This window comes from Haplochromis burtoni, unplaced genomic scaffold (genome assembly GCF_018398535.1).
Source record: "Haplochromis burtoni strain Fernald_Lab_line unplaced genomic scaffold, NCSU_Asbu1 Contig_118, whole genome shotgun sequence".
Taxonomy (NCBI): Eukaryota; Metazoa; Chordata; class Actinopteri; order Cichliformes; family Cichlidae; genus Haplochromis; species Haplochromis burtoni.
This window is the reverse complement of record NW_024582479.1, coordinates 275,184-287,840: the sequence shown is the minus strand read 5'-3', so window position 1 is coordinate 287,840 and position 12,657 is coordinate 275,184. Positions and strand designations below refer to the sequence as shown.

The following is a 12,657-nucleotide window of genomic DNA, read 5'->3' as shown; positions in this document are numbered from 1 at the left end:
AAATGTTTTACATTTTTGGTGTCATTTTGCAGTCAAATAAGGAAATACTGTGCTGTACTTCTCAGCTTAAAGCCAGACGGCATTTAAAAGCACAGACACACAATTAGAAAGTAGCTTTGTAGTTGCGTTGTGTAAAGCGACCAGTGTGTGTCTTCAGGCCTTCTTATAGAACAAAATGAGTGGGTGTGCGTCAGAAGTTAGTCAGGGTGGTATCTTCCTCTGCTGGTACCCGTGTAAAACCCCAAAACTGTTCTAGTGGTCATCAAACTGTATCTTTATTGTAGGGGTGCAACGATACACAAAATTCACGGTTCGGTTCGGTTCGATACTTTGGTGTCACGGTTCGATATTTTTTCGATACAAAAAAAATGTTCATGCCTTTTTAATTTGTCATTTATTAAAATTATAAATATATATTTTAACTCAAAAGTACAGTTTTTAAATTTAACCCTAACCCTTGTGCGTGTTTTTTATTTTGACAGCGAATGCGCACCTGCGGACCACTTATGTGCAGCCCTGGTTATTTAGCTCGTCATATTGCAGCCACAGAAATTCTTTTGTCCATGAAACCATAAAGCTGCACTTTCTTTTTGCCTTATAGTCTGATTTGTCATAACTTCTCCGTTTTGTGGTAAGCTTTTCTTTGGCTGTCACTTCTTCACCCTGACCTGTCTTATTTGGCTCAGCAGAACTAAAATATATCCTGCTGCTTTTACACACGCACTCACATAAGCTCAGCGATTCTCTGCGCGATCAACCTCTCACATGTTTAAGCTGCGGAGATTTCACTTGTCATGTTTGCATAGTAAGCTAACGATTAATAAGACGATGTCAGAGGAATTGGTGCACAAATTATCATCACTCACAGATCAGTGCTGTCGCTCTCTATACACAGTTCGCACGATTGCAAAGTGAAAGCAAAAAAACAAGCGCAAATTCAAACGCGACTTCAATATGTCACATATTGACAGTGGCTCACCGATGCCAATGACATAATTACCCAGCTACATTTCTGAAAGAATGCAAAAGCATTGACATATATTTTCCTTCCTACAATAGCCCGACGGGCAGGGACAGAGATAGATTTTGGTAGCCCGACTGAAAAAATCGCTAGCCCGCAGGACGTCGGGCTAGCGATATTGCGAGCCCTGTATCTGATTGAGGAATCACTCATCTTTGGAAAAGAGAGTTTATTACAGAGAAATGTCTCTTTCCAAAATAAAAGCTATACTATCCGCTTCTTCTGGGCTATATTCTCAGCAGCATAAGGAGAATCATGTGCTAACAGCTGTCTAAATGACTCGGCTAAAGTTAGTAGCATGCTTGTTGTTTTTGTCTTTGCACTAGGATGATGTCGGCGTAAATGTGCAGTCATATTCGTTGTGTTCCCACTAGTGCTTTCAGGTTAATCTCGTTGAAATGACCTTAACGCCACAACACGGCAAATCTCCGTTAACGAGCTACCGCCGATCGCCCCGTGCATGGGGCTAGACGGCCAACACGTTAACGAGCTAACTGCGCTAACACACTAGTTCCCACCCATGTAATTGAGCATTGCGTGGCACATCCAACATACTGTTTTACTTTAGTCCATGACTCGCTTACCTTCAGGGTCATACGTCACATGAAAACCAAAATAATTCCAAACGCCAGATCTGAATGAGGGTGGGGGAGGTCCATGTTGCAAGGAGAGCTTAACTTCTGTCTTGCTAGCTTGCCCTGCGCTCTTCCTTCTGACTATGCTGTCTGTGTTGAGCGCTCAGTGGATCTGCGCTCGACAGTGCAGCCTAGGCGGAGTAGTCGAACGCAGATTCACTGAGCGCTCAACACAGACAGCATCGTCAGAAGGAAAGTTGATAAAATAAATTACAAATGTTGTATTGTTCGATACATATGCGTACCGAACCGAAAGCACTGTATCGAACGGTTCAATATCGATACGAATATCGTTGCACCTACTTTATTGATGTATACTGAGGTGTCAAAACCGTCATTATGGGGAGGTCGTTAAATGTCGTCTCTGTTGGTGTAAAGTGTATATGTGGTGGGGTTGTGGAGTAGCAGCTGCCCGTTGGTCTTTACTCCAGTGTAGATGAGGCAAATATAATAAAATGATAAGGACTTAAATTATGCACAAGTGTGGAGAAAAAAAACATGCTTTTCTTACAGGTATCCCTGTTCATTATTACAGAGGTATAAGTACAGCTGGCAATTTAACTGTCACACTCAACTAAAACTCCAGCATCAAACAAAAAGTCGAATGTGAACTTTATGAAAAGTTTCAACATCAAACTCAGGTGTCTGTCTTTAATTAATTTAGTAATAGGAAAGCGTTCCAATTAGACGACTCCTGCTGATTAAATTTAGCACACCAGATTTAAACATGCCACTGCTGACTTACAGTGACGCGAGCAGAGTGCTGTGTCTCACTGTTGCTGAGCAGCCTGGTGGTTTTTGGATGTTCTCAGATTTTATCTTTCTAATTTTTTTTTTCTTTACAGAACGTGGGGCAGTGCAGGGACTGTTTAGGTTAATACTGTATCGACTGTGTCTGATCTCCCTATTCTGCAGCGTAAGCACTTGCCCCCGTGGTGTGCAAAGTTTACATTTCTACCTGAAGAGTGAAGGAGGAGAAAGTGGAAATGAAAAACTGCTGTTTGGCAGTTTCTTCCACTTTGTTTCGGTTTCCCTGCTGTGCACTCTCGTTGCAACTTCCTATTAATTATATTGTTTTAAGTAAATAACCTGTTTACAGAGCAGTTGTCAGGGATATGTGTGGGTTGGCCGAGGAGTTCATATATGTGTTTTCTAATTGCCTTTAAGGGGATTCTGTTGTTAATCTTTTAAAATGTATAGCAGTGCAACAAAACTTTGAGGCTGGTGTAACATTTCAGTGACTATTTATACATTCCTGCATACTCGTTTTCTTCCTTCCTTCGCTTTTTATTTCTTCTATGAAATGAATGAAAGTGTTGCCTTCATTCATCCCACAAGCAACAACAAAAAAACAAATGGATGAACACGTGTGTCTGTCAGCCGCATGGTTGATTCTCAGTGGGAACACCATTACTAGCAGCTCTTTCGTACTGCAGGGAATAGTTTGCTGAAGAATTACAGGAGAAATTATTCCTCTTTAAGAAGAAGTAAAACACTGTGACAAGAAAAGAAAAGCGTTGGCAGATCTACTTTTTCCATTTTGTAGTTCTTTCAAAATAAAGTGCTTTGTCTTGTCCCCTTCCAGTGCAGTGTGTTTGCTCCGCTCCTAAACTTTGATCGGTTCTGTTTGATTTAGTAGATCTGCTTAGATCAAACTAACTGACTACTAGTTGTATTGTTATTATACCCACCGAGGCATGGCATATCTCTTGCCATGCCAGTTGCAACATTGTACTGGGGGTCTTAGTGGGAAAGCTGTACATTAAAACTCATCTCATGTTTTGTTTTTCTCTCTCTTCTTCTTTGTGCAGGATCTGATGGCCAAAGTGCGAGCCATGCTTGCCACCTCCAAGACCTTCCAGCCTCCCAATTCTTAAAAAGGACGTTGCTTTCTTCTGGATGTGACAACTTTTGCCTGCAGGCGAGTGGTATTCTCCGATTTCCCGGAGATTTATCTGGCCCGCAGCTGTTTCAGAGCCCTCTGTTTATCCATGATTTATCAGTTCATCAAGAATTGAGCATCGACAGTTTCAGTTTGATTGTGTTACGTCTTGTGCCGAGTCGTAAGTGTGAAGTACGCTGAAGTGAAACCTGAGCACCTGGTTTCACGGCCGGTGTGAGAAAACCGCTCATAACACAGGAGATTAAGTCACAGCTATGTTTTTGGTGCACGGAGAATCAAATGTGAAATAATGTTTGCCTCCTGTTTTGAGATGCTTTTCTCCTACGAGTCACTCTTTGCAGCATCAGCTGCAGGAAATCTGGAAGCTCTCCTTCTATGAAGGCTTATGTTTTGATAATTTAATTTTCCCATCATTTTTCCTCATTTCCTTTTTCTCTTCAGCGCCTACTCTACTACCTGAGAAGTAATTTGTTTTTACTCTGTCCATCAGCTGCAATGTGCAACCTTTGAATTTTGGTTCCTGGTTTGTACTGTAACGCAGAACAACTTTCTAATCCAAAATGAAATAAAACTTCTTTTATGATTTACGTGTGGCCTTCAGTTGTTTTCTTTTAACAAAAAAAAAAATCATCAGGAGAAGAAAATGGATACAATGCAGGTTGTAATAGTGCATTAGATATTGGAAAAATTGTACTTGTGGCTAAAAAAAAAGATTACATAATTGGAACATGAATATTCAAATATTAAATGATTAGAAACTAATGATGCATTCTCAATCATCCAGGAAAGTAAATCTCCAAAAGTTGATTCTGTTCATCTGGACGTAGCGTTTTGTGGGAGAAGCGTTTCGTCACTCAACACAGAGCGAACACCATCCCCACTGACACAGCAGCCAGGGAGGCAGAAGAACAGCACATCAAGAAGGCCCTGAGTAAATGTGGTTATCCCAGCACCTAAAGGAAGCTCCAGCCAATCCAGGAGAGAAGGACAACCGCTGCCCCAGCAAAAACCTGTAGTGATCCCGTATGTGTCAGGAGTATCCGAGCAGTTGAGACGCATTTTTTCTAAACACCGGGTCTCTGTGGCTTTTAAACCCCAAAACACGCTGCGCCAAAAATTGGTCCACCCCAAGAATCGGGTCCCCCGACACAAACAGAGTAACATAGTGTACGCTGTTAAGTGCCAGGAGGGTTGCCAGGATTTATACATCGGGGAAATCGAACAACCTCTGGCGAAGCGGATGGCACAACACAGAAGAGCCACCTCGTCAGGCCAGGACTCTGCAGTCTATTTACACCTACAGGCCAGTGGACACTCTTTCAATGATAAGGATCCTGGACACATCCTGGACGGGGAGGAACGCTGGTTTGAGCGGGAAGTCAAGGAAGCCATTTACGTGAAAAGGGAAAAACCATCTCTCAATCGAGGAGGGGGCCTAAGGGTACATCACCATCTTACAATGCTGTGATTGCAGCCGTTCCCCAACTCTCTGTGAATGGTACTCATGGCCATTGATCAGTGGTTGTTGATCAATGGTCATGACAATTTGCATAATTAAGATTAAGGAACTGACCTCCCAGCCCATTGTTCCTTCAGTGGGCTGGTTTCAGTCATTATGCAAATGTACTGTTTATAAGATTGTGGAAACCTGCAGTCAGCTGAGCCTGAGGAAGCCACTTGGATGAGTGACAAAACATTTCTCCCACAAAACGCTACGTCCAGATGAACAGAATCAACTTTTGCAGATTGCAAACTAAGTAGAAGTGTCATAATTTATTCTTAGGATGCTTTCCCTCTTCACCAGCTGGGATAATGCCCTTGGTATTTGTTTCAAAAACACTTAAAATGTGTTTCACAGAATTAACGAAGGGAAAAAAGACAAAAGATCCATAGTGACATGACATGTATTATTAAAAAACAAAGCCAGTCTATTTCTATAGAAGTAAATTAATATATATAGAGGGAGGGGAAAAAATCAAACTGGAGCTTATCCCACAGCAAACCCTCAGAACAAGTATAACTCCCCCTTTGATTTAAGCACTCTGCACTCTGGAACCTGTGATGGTAACGGATTCTCTGATCTGAGGGGTCTGAGTTCAAAATAAGGTGGTTGATCAAAGTCTGAGTGTCGAGATATAAAGTGGAGTCGTACTATGTAGTGATCAAAAGTGATCAATAAAATTTGAAACTGGATTCTCTGTGAATGGGAAGACACTTCTAATCGCCACAAACGTGGATTAGACGTGGTGTTTGTGTGTGTCTGTGAATAGATTCTGTCTGTATGTTGAAGCAACACAACCTCCTGTGCAAGTGTATCATATATGTAGCAATGTAATAATTTCCCCACGAGTCAAATGTAACCTTGTTGATGCAGTCTTGCATTTGGTGGGAGTTCCACATAACCAGGTGTAAAGAAACTACACACATATATATAATTGGTAATAACCTGAGCATTTCTTAATAAAGTTTTAAAAAAAACTTTGTTAAGCCACTGATCTAAGAATCACTTGAGCTTATAAATGGCGCCACCTCAAGGGACGAATGAGTGCTCTGTCTACATATAACAGGCAACAAAGAACCAATTTTAAATTGTATTTTTACAAACCAATATCTTTTGTTACAGCAGCCTGTCACAAAAACACATAATCTGTCACCATTTCTTTAGTAAAATCTTTGAAAAATGTAAAAGCTAACACAGTTCGACAGGGATAAAATAGTGGTTTTGCAACAATAAGGTGATTACACAGAGCCATTACCCAAAAACTCAGCATATTTTAGCTTGCTGTGTATTGTGTACTTAAGATACTTGTCCTCCACTTGTCCGCCTGGAAAAGTGGAGGACAGAAGAAGTGTCAGGCCTGAAAAAAGTTGTCATTGTCCAAATATATGTGAACCTAAGTTCTTTTTGTTTTTTACTTTTTACCTGTTCACTGAAACATATTTCAGTTATAGTCATATAATGGACATGGTTATAATGTGTAGACTCTCGGCTTTCATATGAGAATATCCACATTCAAATTGGATGAAGGGTTTAGGCGTTTCGGCCCCTTAACATGTGCCACCCTCTTTTTAAAGGGACCATAAGTAATTGGACAATTGACTCAAAGGATATTTCATGGGGCAGTTCCTTCATTATGTCATTATCAATTGAGCAGAAAAAAGGGCTTGAGTTGATTTGAGGTGTGGTGCTTGCATTTGGAAGATTTTACTGTGAACAGACAACATGTCAAAGTGGCAAAAACTGCAGGTTGGTACAGCTTGAGAAAACAAGAAAGACAGGAAGCACTGGTGAACTCAACACAAAAAGACCTGGATGGCCATGGAAGACAACAGTGGCGGATGATCTCAGAATCATTTCTATGGTGAAGAGGAATGCTTTCACAACAGCAAACCAAGTGAACAACACTCTCTTGGTGGTAGGCGTATCGATATCCAAGTCATAAAGAGATTACTGCATGAAAGTAAATACAGAGGATTCACTGCAAGGTGCAAGCCACGCATAAGTCTCAGGAATAGAAAGGAAAATTGGATTTGGAACAGCTCATGATCCAAAGCACATCACATCATCTGTAAAACACGGCGGAGGCAGTGTGATGGCATGCATGGCTGCCAGTGGCACTGGGACATTAGTGTTTAGAGTGTTTAGCGATGACGTCTCACAGGACAGAAGCAGCCGAATGAATTCTGAGGTGTTCAGAGACATACTGTCTGCTCAAATCCAGCTAAATGCAGTCAAGTTGATTGAGCAGCGTTCCATAATACAGATGGACAAAGTTTAAGACTTCGGTCTCATTGTAAGCAAAGGGTTTTCAGCCAAGTATTAGAAATTGTCATTTTTATTTTCAGTTATTTAATTTGTCCAATTACTTAAGAGCCCCTGAAATGAAGGGAGTGTATTCAAAAATACTTTAGTTCCTCACATTTTTATGTAATCTTTTTGTTCAGCCCCCTGAATTAAAACTGACAGTCGGGAGTTCAGCTGTATCTGAGTTTCATTTAAAATGGTCATTGGGGCCGCAGCCAGTGGTGTTGGAGATCTTGTCAAAATTGGATTAAACGAAGGTCGAAAAGCATCATCAGATTTGAAGTTGCAAAACCAGCTGCAAAGAAAAAAGCACAAACACTGGAACAGTACCAGTCATGGATTGGACTTCAACATTACTGAAGCAGTGTAGGATCATCTTGACAGAGAACAGAACGAAAGGAAGCCGACATCCAAAGAAGAGCTTTGAATGTCTTCATGAAGCCTGGAGAACTATCCCTGAACACTTCTTGAAGAAACTACAAAAGAGCTTGACTAAGAGAGTTCGGGCTGTGTAGACGAATAAAGGTGATCAAACCAAATATGGACTTTCAATCTTGTTGGAATTGTAAAAATATTTTTTGCCTTATACACTTTGTATTTTTCTAGTAAAATATAAAGACATTTGGGGTGGCACAAGACTTTTGCACAGCACTGTATGAGCAGCAACTACCAACAATCAATTTCAGCTAAGAAAAAGAGCCACAGTGGTGTTCTTGTCTCTATATTGATTGAAACAAACCACTGAACGGCTGGTTAGTATGTCACTTACTGCATGAGTGGAATTAGTGAAACAAGTCTGAAAGTTTATGTTAGAGCTGCCTTAGCTTACTGAAAACACATCTTCAGTTTGATCTGAATTATCTGATATCAATCAAAAAGGAAAGGTCCCACCACTAAGTACTGCAAAGTAATTTCAGAGATTTAAAGTATTTATTTGTCGACATTTATAACAAAGGAATGAAATGCTGTAATTGTCTGTGTGTTATTGGGGATTAGGTGACATTGTTAAACTAATTAAAGCAGAGAAACAAGTAATTCTAAAGGGGTTTTGTTGTGACTCCCTCTCCATTAAGACAGACAGGTGTGCAAAGCTCAACAGCACATTTACCCCCTATCTAAGTCTTTCTCTTCTTCTCTTTATTTGGGGTGCCCAGCTTATAAGGAAATAAAAAAGATTTCCTGCCCCCAAGCAATAACCTCTATTGACTGTATAAAGTTTACTGTCACAGCAGCATTGCAGCATAAACCTTGAAGACTGTTGATTGCCTCATACCCTCCAGGCAGGCAGCTGCTGCAATGGCCCTTGCGACCCAGTGCTCACTTAAACCAGGATGCAGAAATTGTTGGTAAACTCCAGCTCGAATTACTGGGGTGTGAGCGCTGGCTCACCGGTGATTAAATGTTCTGAACCATAATCCATTTAAAGCCATGTCTTTAATCACTAAAACGTAAAACCTATTTTCAAACAGGCAACTAATTACAAAATCACTGATGCTTCTGTTTGTTCTGCTCACATTTAAAGTTTTGCTCCAGCAGCCTGAGCAGAGTGCTGCAGAGCCCTGCAACGCTGTGGCAAGGTGATAATAATCCATTACATTAACTGTGAGTTACAGCTGTGTGCCAGCATGGCAGTGTTTTCAAGTTAGGCACACTTGAGGGATATTTAGCGCAATAACTCAGATGACCTGACGCGATAGCATCTGGAGGACAAAACTTCTTCAGTCGGAGAAACAAAGTGCTCTGCCATCCAAAGTCAGCATGTTCCTGTGCTCTATATGCACCATCACACACATCCTTAGTGCTCCTGCTGATGCAAAATCTCTACAGAGAGCAGTTCAAAACCTCCTCTGACTGCATTAATACTCAGTTCTGCCCCCGTGCCACCAGGGAAACTCTACAGAAACATAACGAGAATAAAGGAAGAGCTGCTTCAAGCCTCCGGCCGTGAAAATGTTCCTCCCTTCAGAAAAACATGAACAGATGACACCGACACACTTTGCTTTTGATGGTTTGTTTGTTTTTTTCCCCTTCTATAGTAATCCCCTCTTATGAGCTTACCTGTTGTCATTTCCCTATTTGGTATTAACTCGGCTTCCTGCTGTAATGCTTAGATTATTAAAGAAGATATATTACCACTCCACCAGTGTCAAACTATTACAGTAAGCATTGATACTACTGACTGCATTATCTCTTAACTTGTATCCCTGCTCCCTTTATGAAGTCTTAAAATGTATTTCAGAGAAAAATCTACAGCAAGCACTTTTAAGGGGGTGGCTGTAGCTGAGGAGGAAGAGTAGGTCATCTACTAATCCACCAACTAAAGGTTGGTGGTTCAGTTCCTGGCCGCTTTATTCTCCAATGGGGTTATTGGAGCAATAGCAATATTTTCTAAAAACGTGTCCCTTTAGTTCAAGCCCAAAAATGCTGGAAAGATTTTGCATGTGTTCAATCTAACTTTAGCACTCTGCTGTCCAAAGAGGGCTCGGGGGTGTTGTTAAGTTTGGTCTACTCAACTGGAACTACTTTGTCTTGGGTGTCCAATTCAGTTCAGTTCAGTTCAAGTCAACTTTATTTATATAGTGCCAAATCACAACAACAGTTGCCCCAAGGCGCTGCATAAGGTAAAGACCCTGCAATAATACAAAGAAAACAGATATACCCAACAATCAGATGACACCTCCGACCCCAATCTCAATACTTACTATTTAGCATATAGACAATTCATATACATATTTTTTTTTTATTGAAATAATAAATGTAAAAATGTAAATACATCTGCCAGAGTAATATGACTCAAAACTTTTTCCTTCCAGCCTCTGCTTCTATCTGGTCGATAGAGGTTTTTAATCACATTTGCATTGCATAATGGAAACAGCAACAATTGTCTCCTAATGAAGTTAAAAAGCTCTTAAATCTTTCTCTGCAAATGAGACTCTTAAAAAAAGGCAAAAATAATCTGTCGATAATCAACTAAATTTAATTAAAATCACGAGTGTCTATTGAACACAAAGTCTTGCAACCCAAATGTTTATGGGTAGAAATAGATTGGAAGGAAATTGCTTCTCTAATAACACCATGTATCCAATTATGTTGCAGACTTTTTTTTATCTAATCATATAAAATCTGTAAGGAGTGGGGGTGGAGGGGGGGAGGCTCACACAGTTAAGGCAGGAAATGTTTTACAGCAAAAACAGCAATATAAGAAGAGTTCACATAATTTACAGCAAAGTTAATTAAACCCATTCACTGATGAAGTTGATAATATATTTAGCATATTGCAATAGCTAGCAATATATCCATCGATGACTACAGTTAACATTCACAGAGGCTGTGCCATGCTGCAGGGAGTGAAAGTGGAAGGAGACATTTGTTTCTGCCATCAGGCAACAATGAGCTGCAGCATTTCAAGACTGGTGGGGTCATGTGGTACAGACTGACATCACGCTGACATGCTCTGGTAAGAAACAAACCTGAACCCACACTCCACTTTTATTCTTTTTCTTCTTCTTTTTTTGCTTTAAGGAACTGAAGCCAAACATTTGATGGAAAAAGTCAAAGGAGAACAGCAGTAGGTACTGAAAACTAGCCTTTTTTTTCCAAACTCAAAGGTTCTTTATTGATTTGAAACTAAACCTTTAGCTGAGTGCAGAAACGTTCAAGTCGGGTTCAAAAAGAGAAAGTGGAACAGGTCCAAATGACGGACTGCAGTATGTCAGTGAAGTGTGAGCCTTAAGTCAAGTTACAAGTTCTTCAGTCAAGTCTGAAGTCAAGTGCAACCCCCTTTGTGCAGACATGAACGGTTGCAGGTGAAAAGACATCAACACCACACTTGTTATAAAACATATCGCTAAAATACAAAAGGCAGCTTAACTGCTCTGTCTTCTACACTATTTGGGGAGTCGTGATTTGTGATCACATTCTTTTATACCGGATCTAATCAAATAAAGATTTAATTAAATAATATTTACCTGAAGGTGCTCTCACATGATAATATGTTGAAGTGGGAAATAAGTGGGAACATATATAATTTTAAGAAAAATATTTTGAATTTGATGGCAGCAGCAACTCTTGAAAAAACATTGGACTGGGGAAACAAAAGGGTGGAAAGTAGAAAAGTGAAAAACTTCTCTGGCCAAACAATTTTTTAAATTCTTCTTTTGGGACATTCCTCTCCCAAATGTCCAGCTGCTGGTCCCTTTGGTTCTCAGATGTTTATGGACTGTTGTTAAGAAGAGAGGATCCCAGTGGTGACAGTGGTAAACCTTTAGGCATGTCCCAACAGGTGTAGGCCCCATGACGGACTGGAGACATGACATCTTCCAACTGGCTTGGAGAACACCTTGCTGTCCTCCAAATTTACCTTGTCTCAATTTCTGCTGCTTCATCTAGATGGGAGAGTCAGAATTTGATGTAAACAACATGAAAACATAGATCCATCCTGCCTTGTATCAACGGTTCAGACTGCTGCTGGTGGTGATGTGTAGGGGATATTTTCTTGGCACACCACAGCCTGCCTGAGCATTGCTGCCAGTCATGTCCACCCCTTTAGACTGCTTTCACCAGTTTCATCTGTACAGTTTATAGAAGACAGACAACAATCAAGGCAGAACCATAGATTTGGCCCATTTCTCAGATGAATAACGACACGGTTTGTTACACGGTTGAATGATCTAGAACTGTTTTCCGTGTAAATAAACTACCATGTAAAAATAAATGCATTGGGGTATGACTGAACTAAAGTCAGTAATAACTGATAAATAATTTAAACTCAATTTTTGGCATTCTATTATTTCTATCAGCAAGTGTCTCGCCTTGATATTGTACAACACACAGGTCAAAATTTCAGCAAGAAGTTCATCTGGCCAATCCAGTGTGTGTGAAAAGACACTTATTTTATTATTTTGGTTCTTTATCTGTCTGCACAGCTGCGCTGCCTTTGATAAGGAAGGCGAGTGATGCCTTATGCAGCATTTTTCAAGGGGTAATTGTACGCTACCACTGAGGAATAGATAAGTATGAGTCAAACAGAGTCTAGTGAGGAAGATTTATGTGAGGGATGAGCCTGTATCCCTTTATTACTAAAGCAGATAGTCTTATAGTACTTCTAAGCACGTATAAAGTTTTGGTAACTCTCAGCTCTTTTGGCCTATATTACAGATGTCAAAAAGAGACAAGAAACAAGTTGCTGATACTATAGACTATTTCCCCCTCATCTTATGCCCTTATTTACTTTATATATTAGCATCTTACTTTCCAAACAAAGAGGTATTGGTTATTCTGTAGCAACAGTCAC

The 12,657-nt window shown here is 40.3% G+C and overlaps 1 protein-coding gene across 2 annotated transcripts in view; it reads left to right on the top strand.

Annotated features, from left to right (window-relative positions):
- Positions 1-4,146, top strand: part of LOC102291587 (splicing factor SWAP) — a 57,323-nt gene extending 53,177 nt beyond the window's left edge. For both annotated transcript variants that reach the window (XM_005939473.2, XM_042223692.1), the window contains exon 19: positions 3,468-4,146. In XM_005939473.2, coding sequence (XP_005939535.1) covers positions 3,468-3,533 — 66 coding nt within the window. In that variant the 3' untranslated portion in view covers positions 3,534-4,146. The remainder of the gene's footprint in view (positions 1-3,467) is intronic.
- Positions 4,147-12,657: the final 8,511 nt, after the last annotated feature.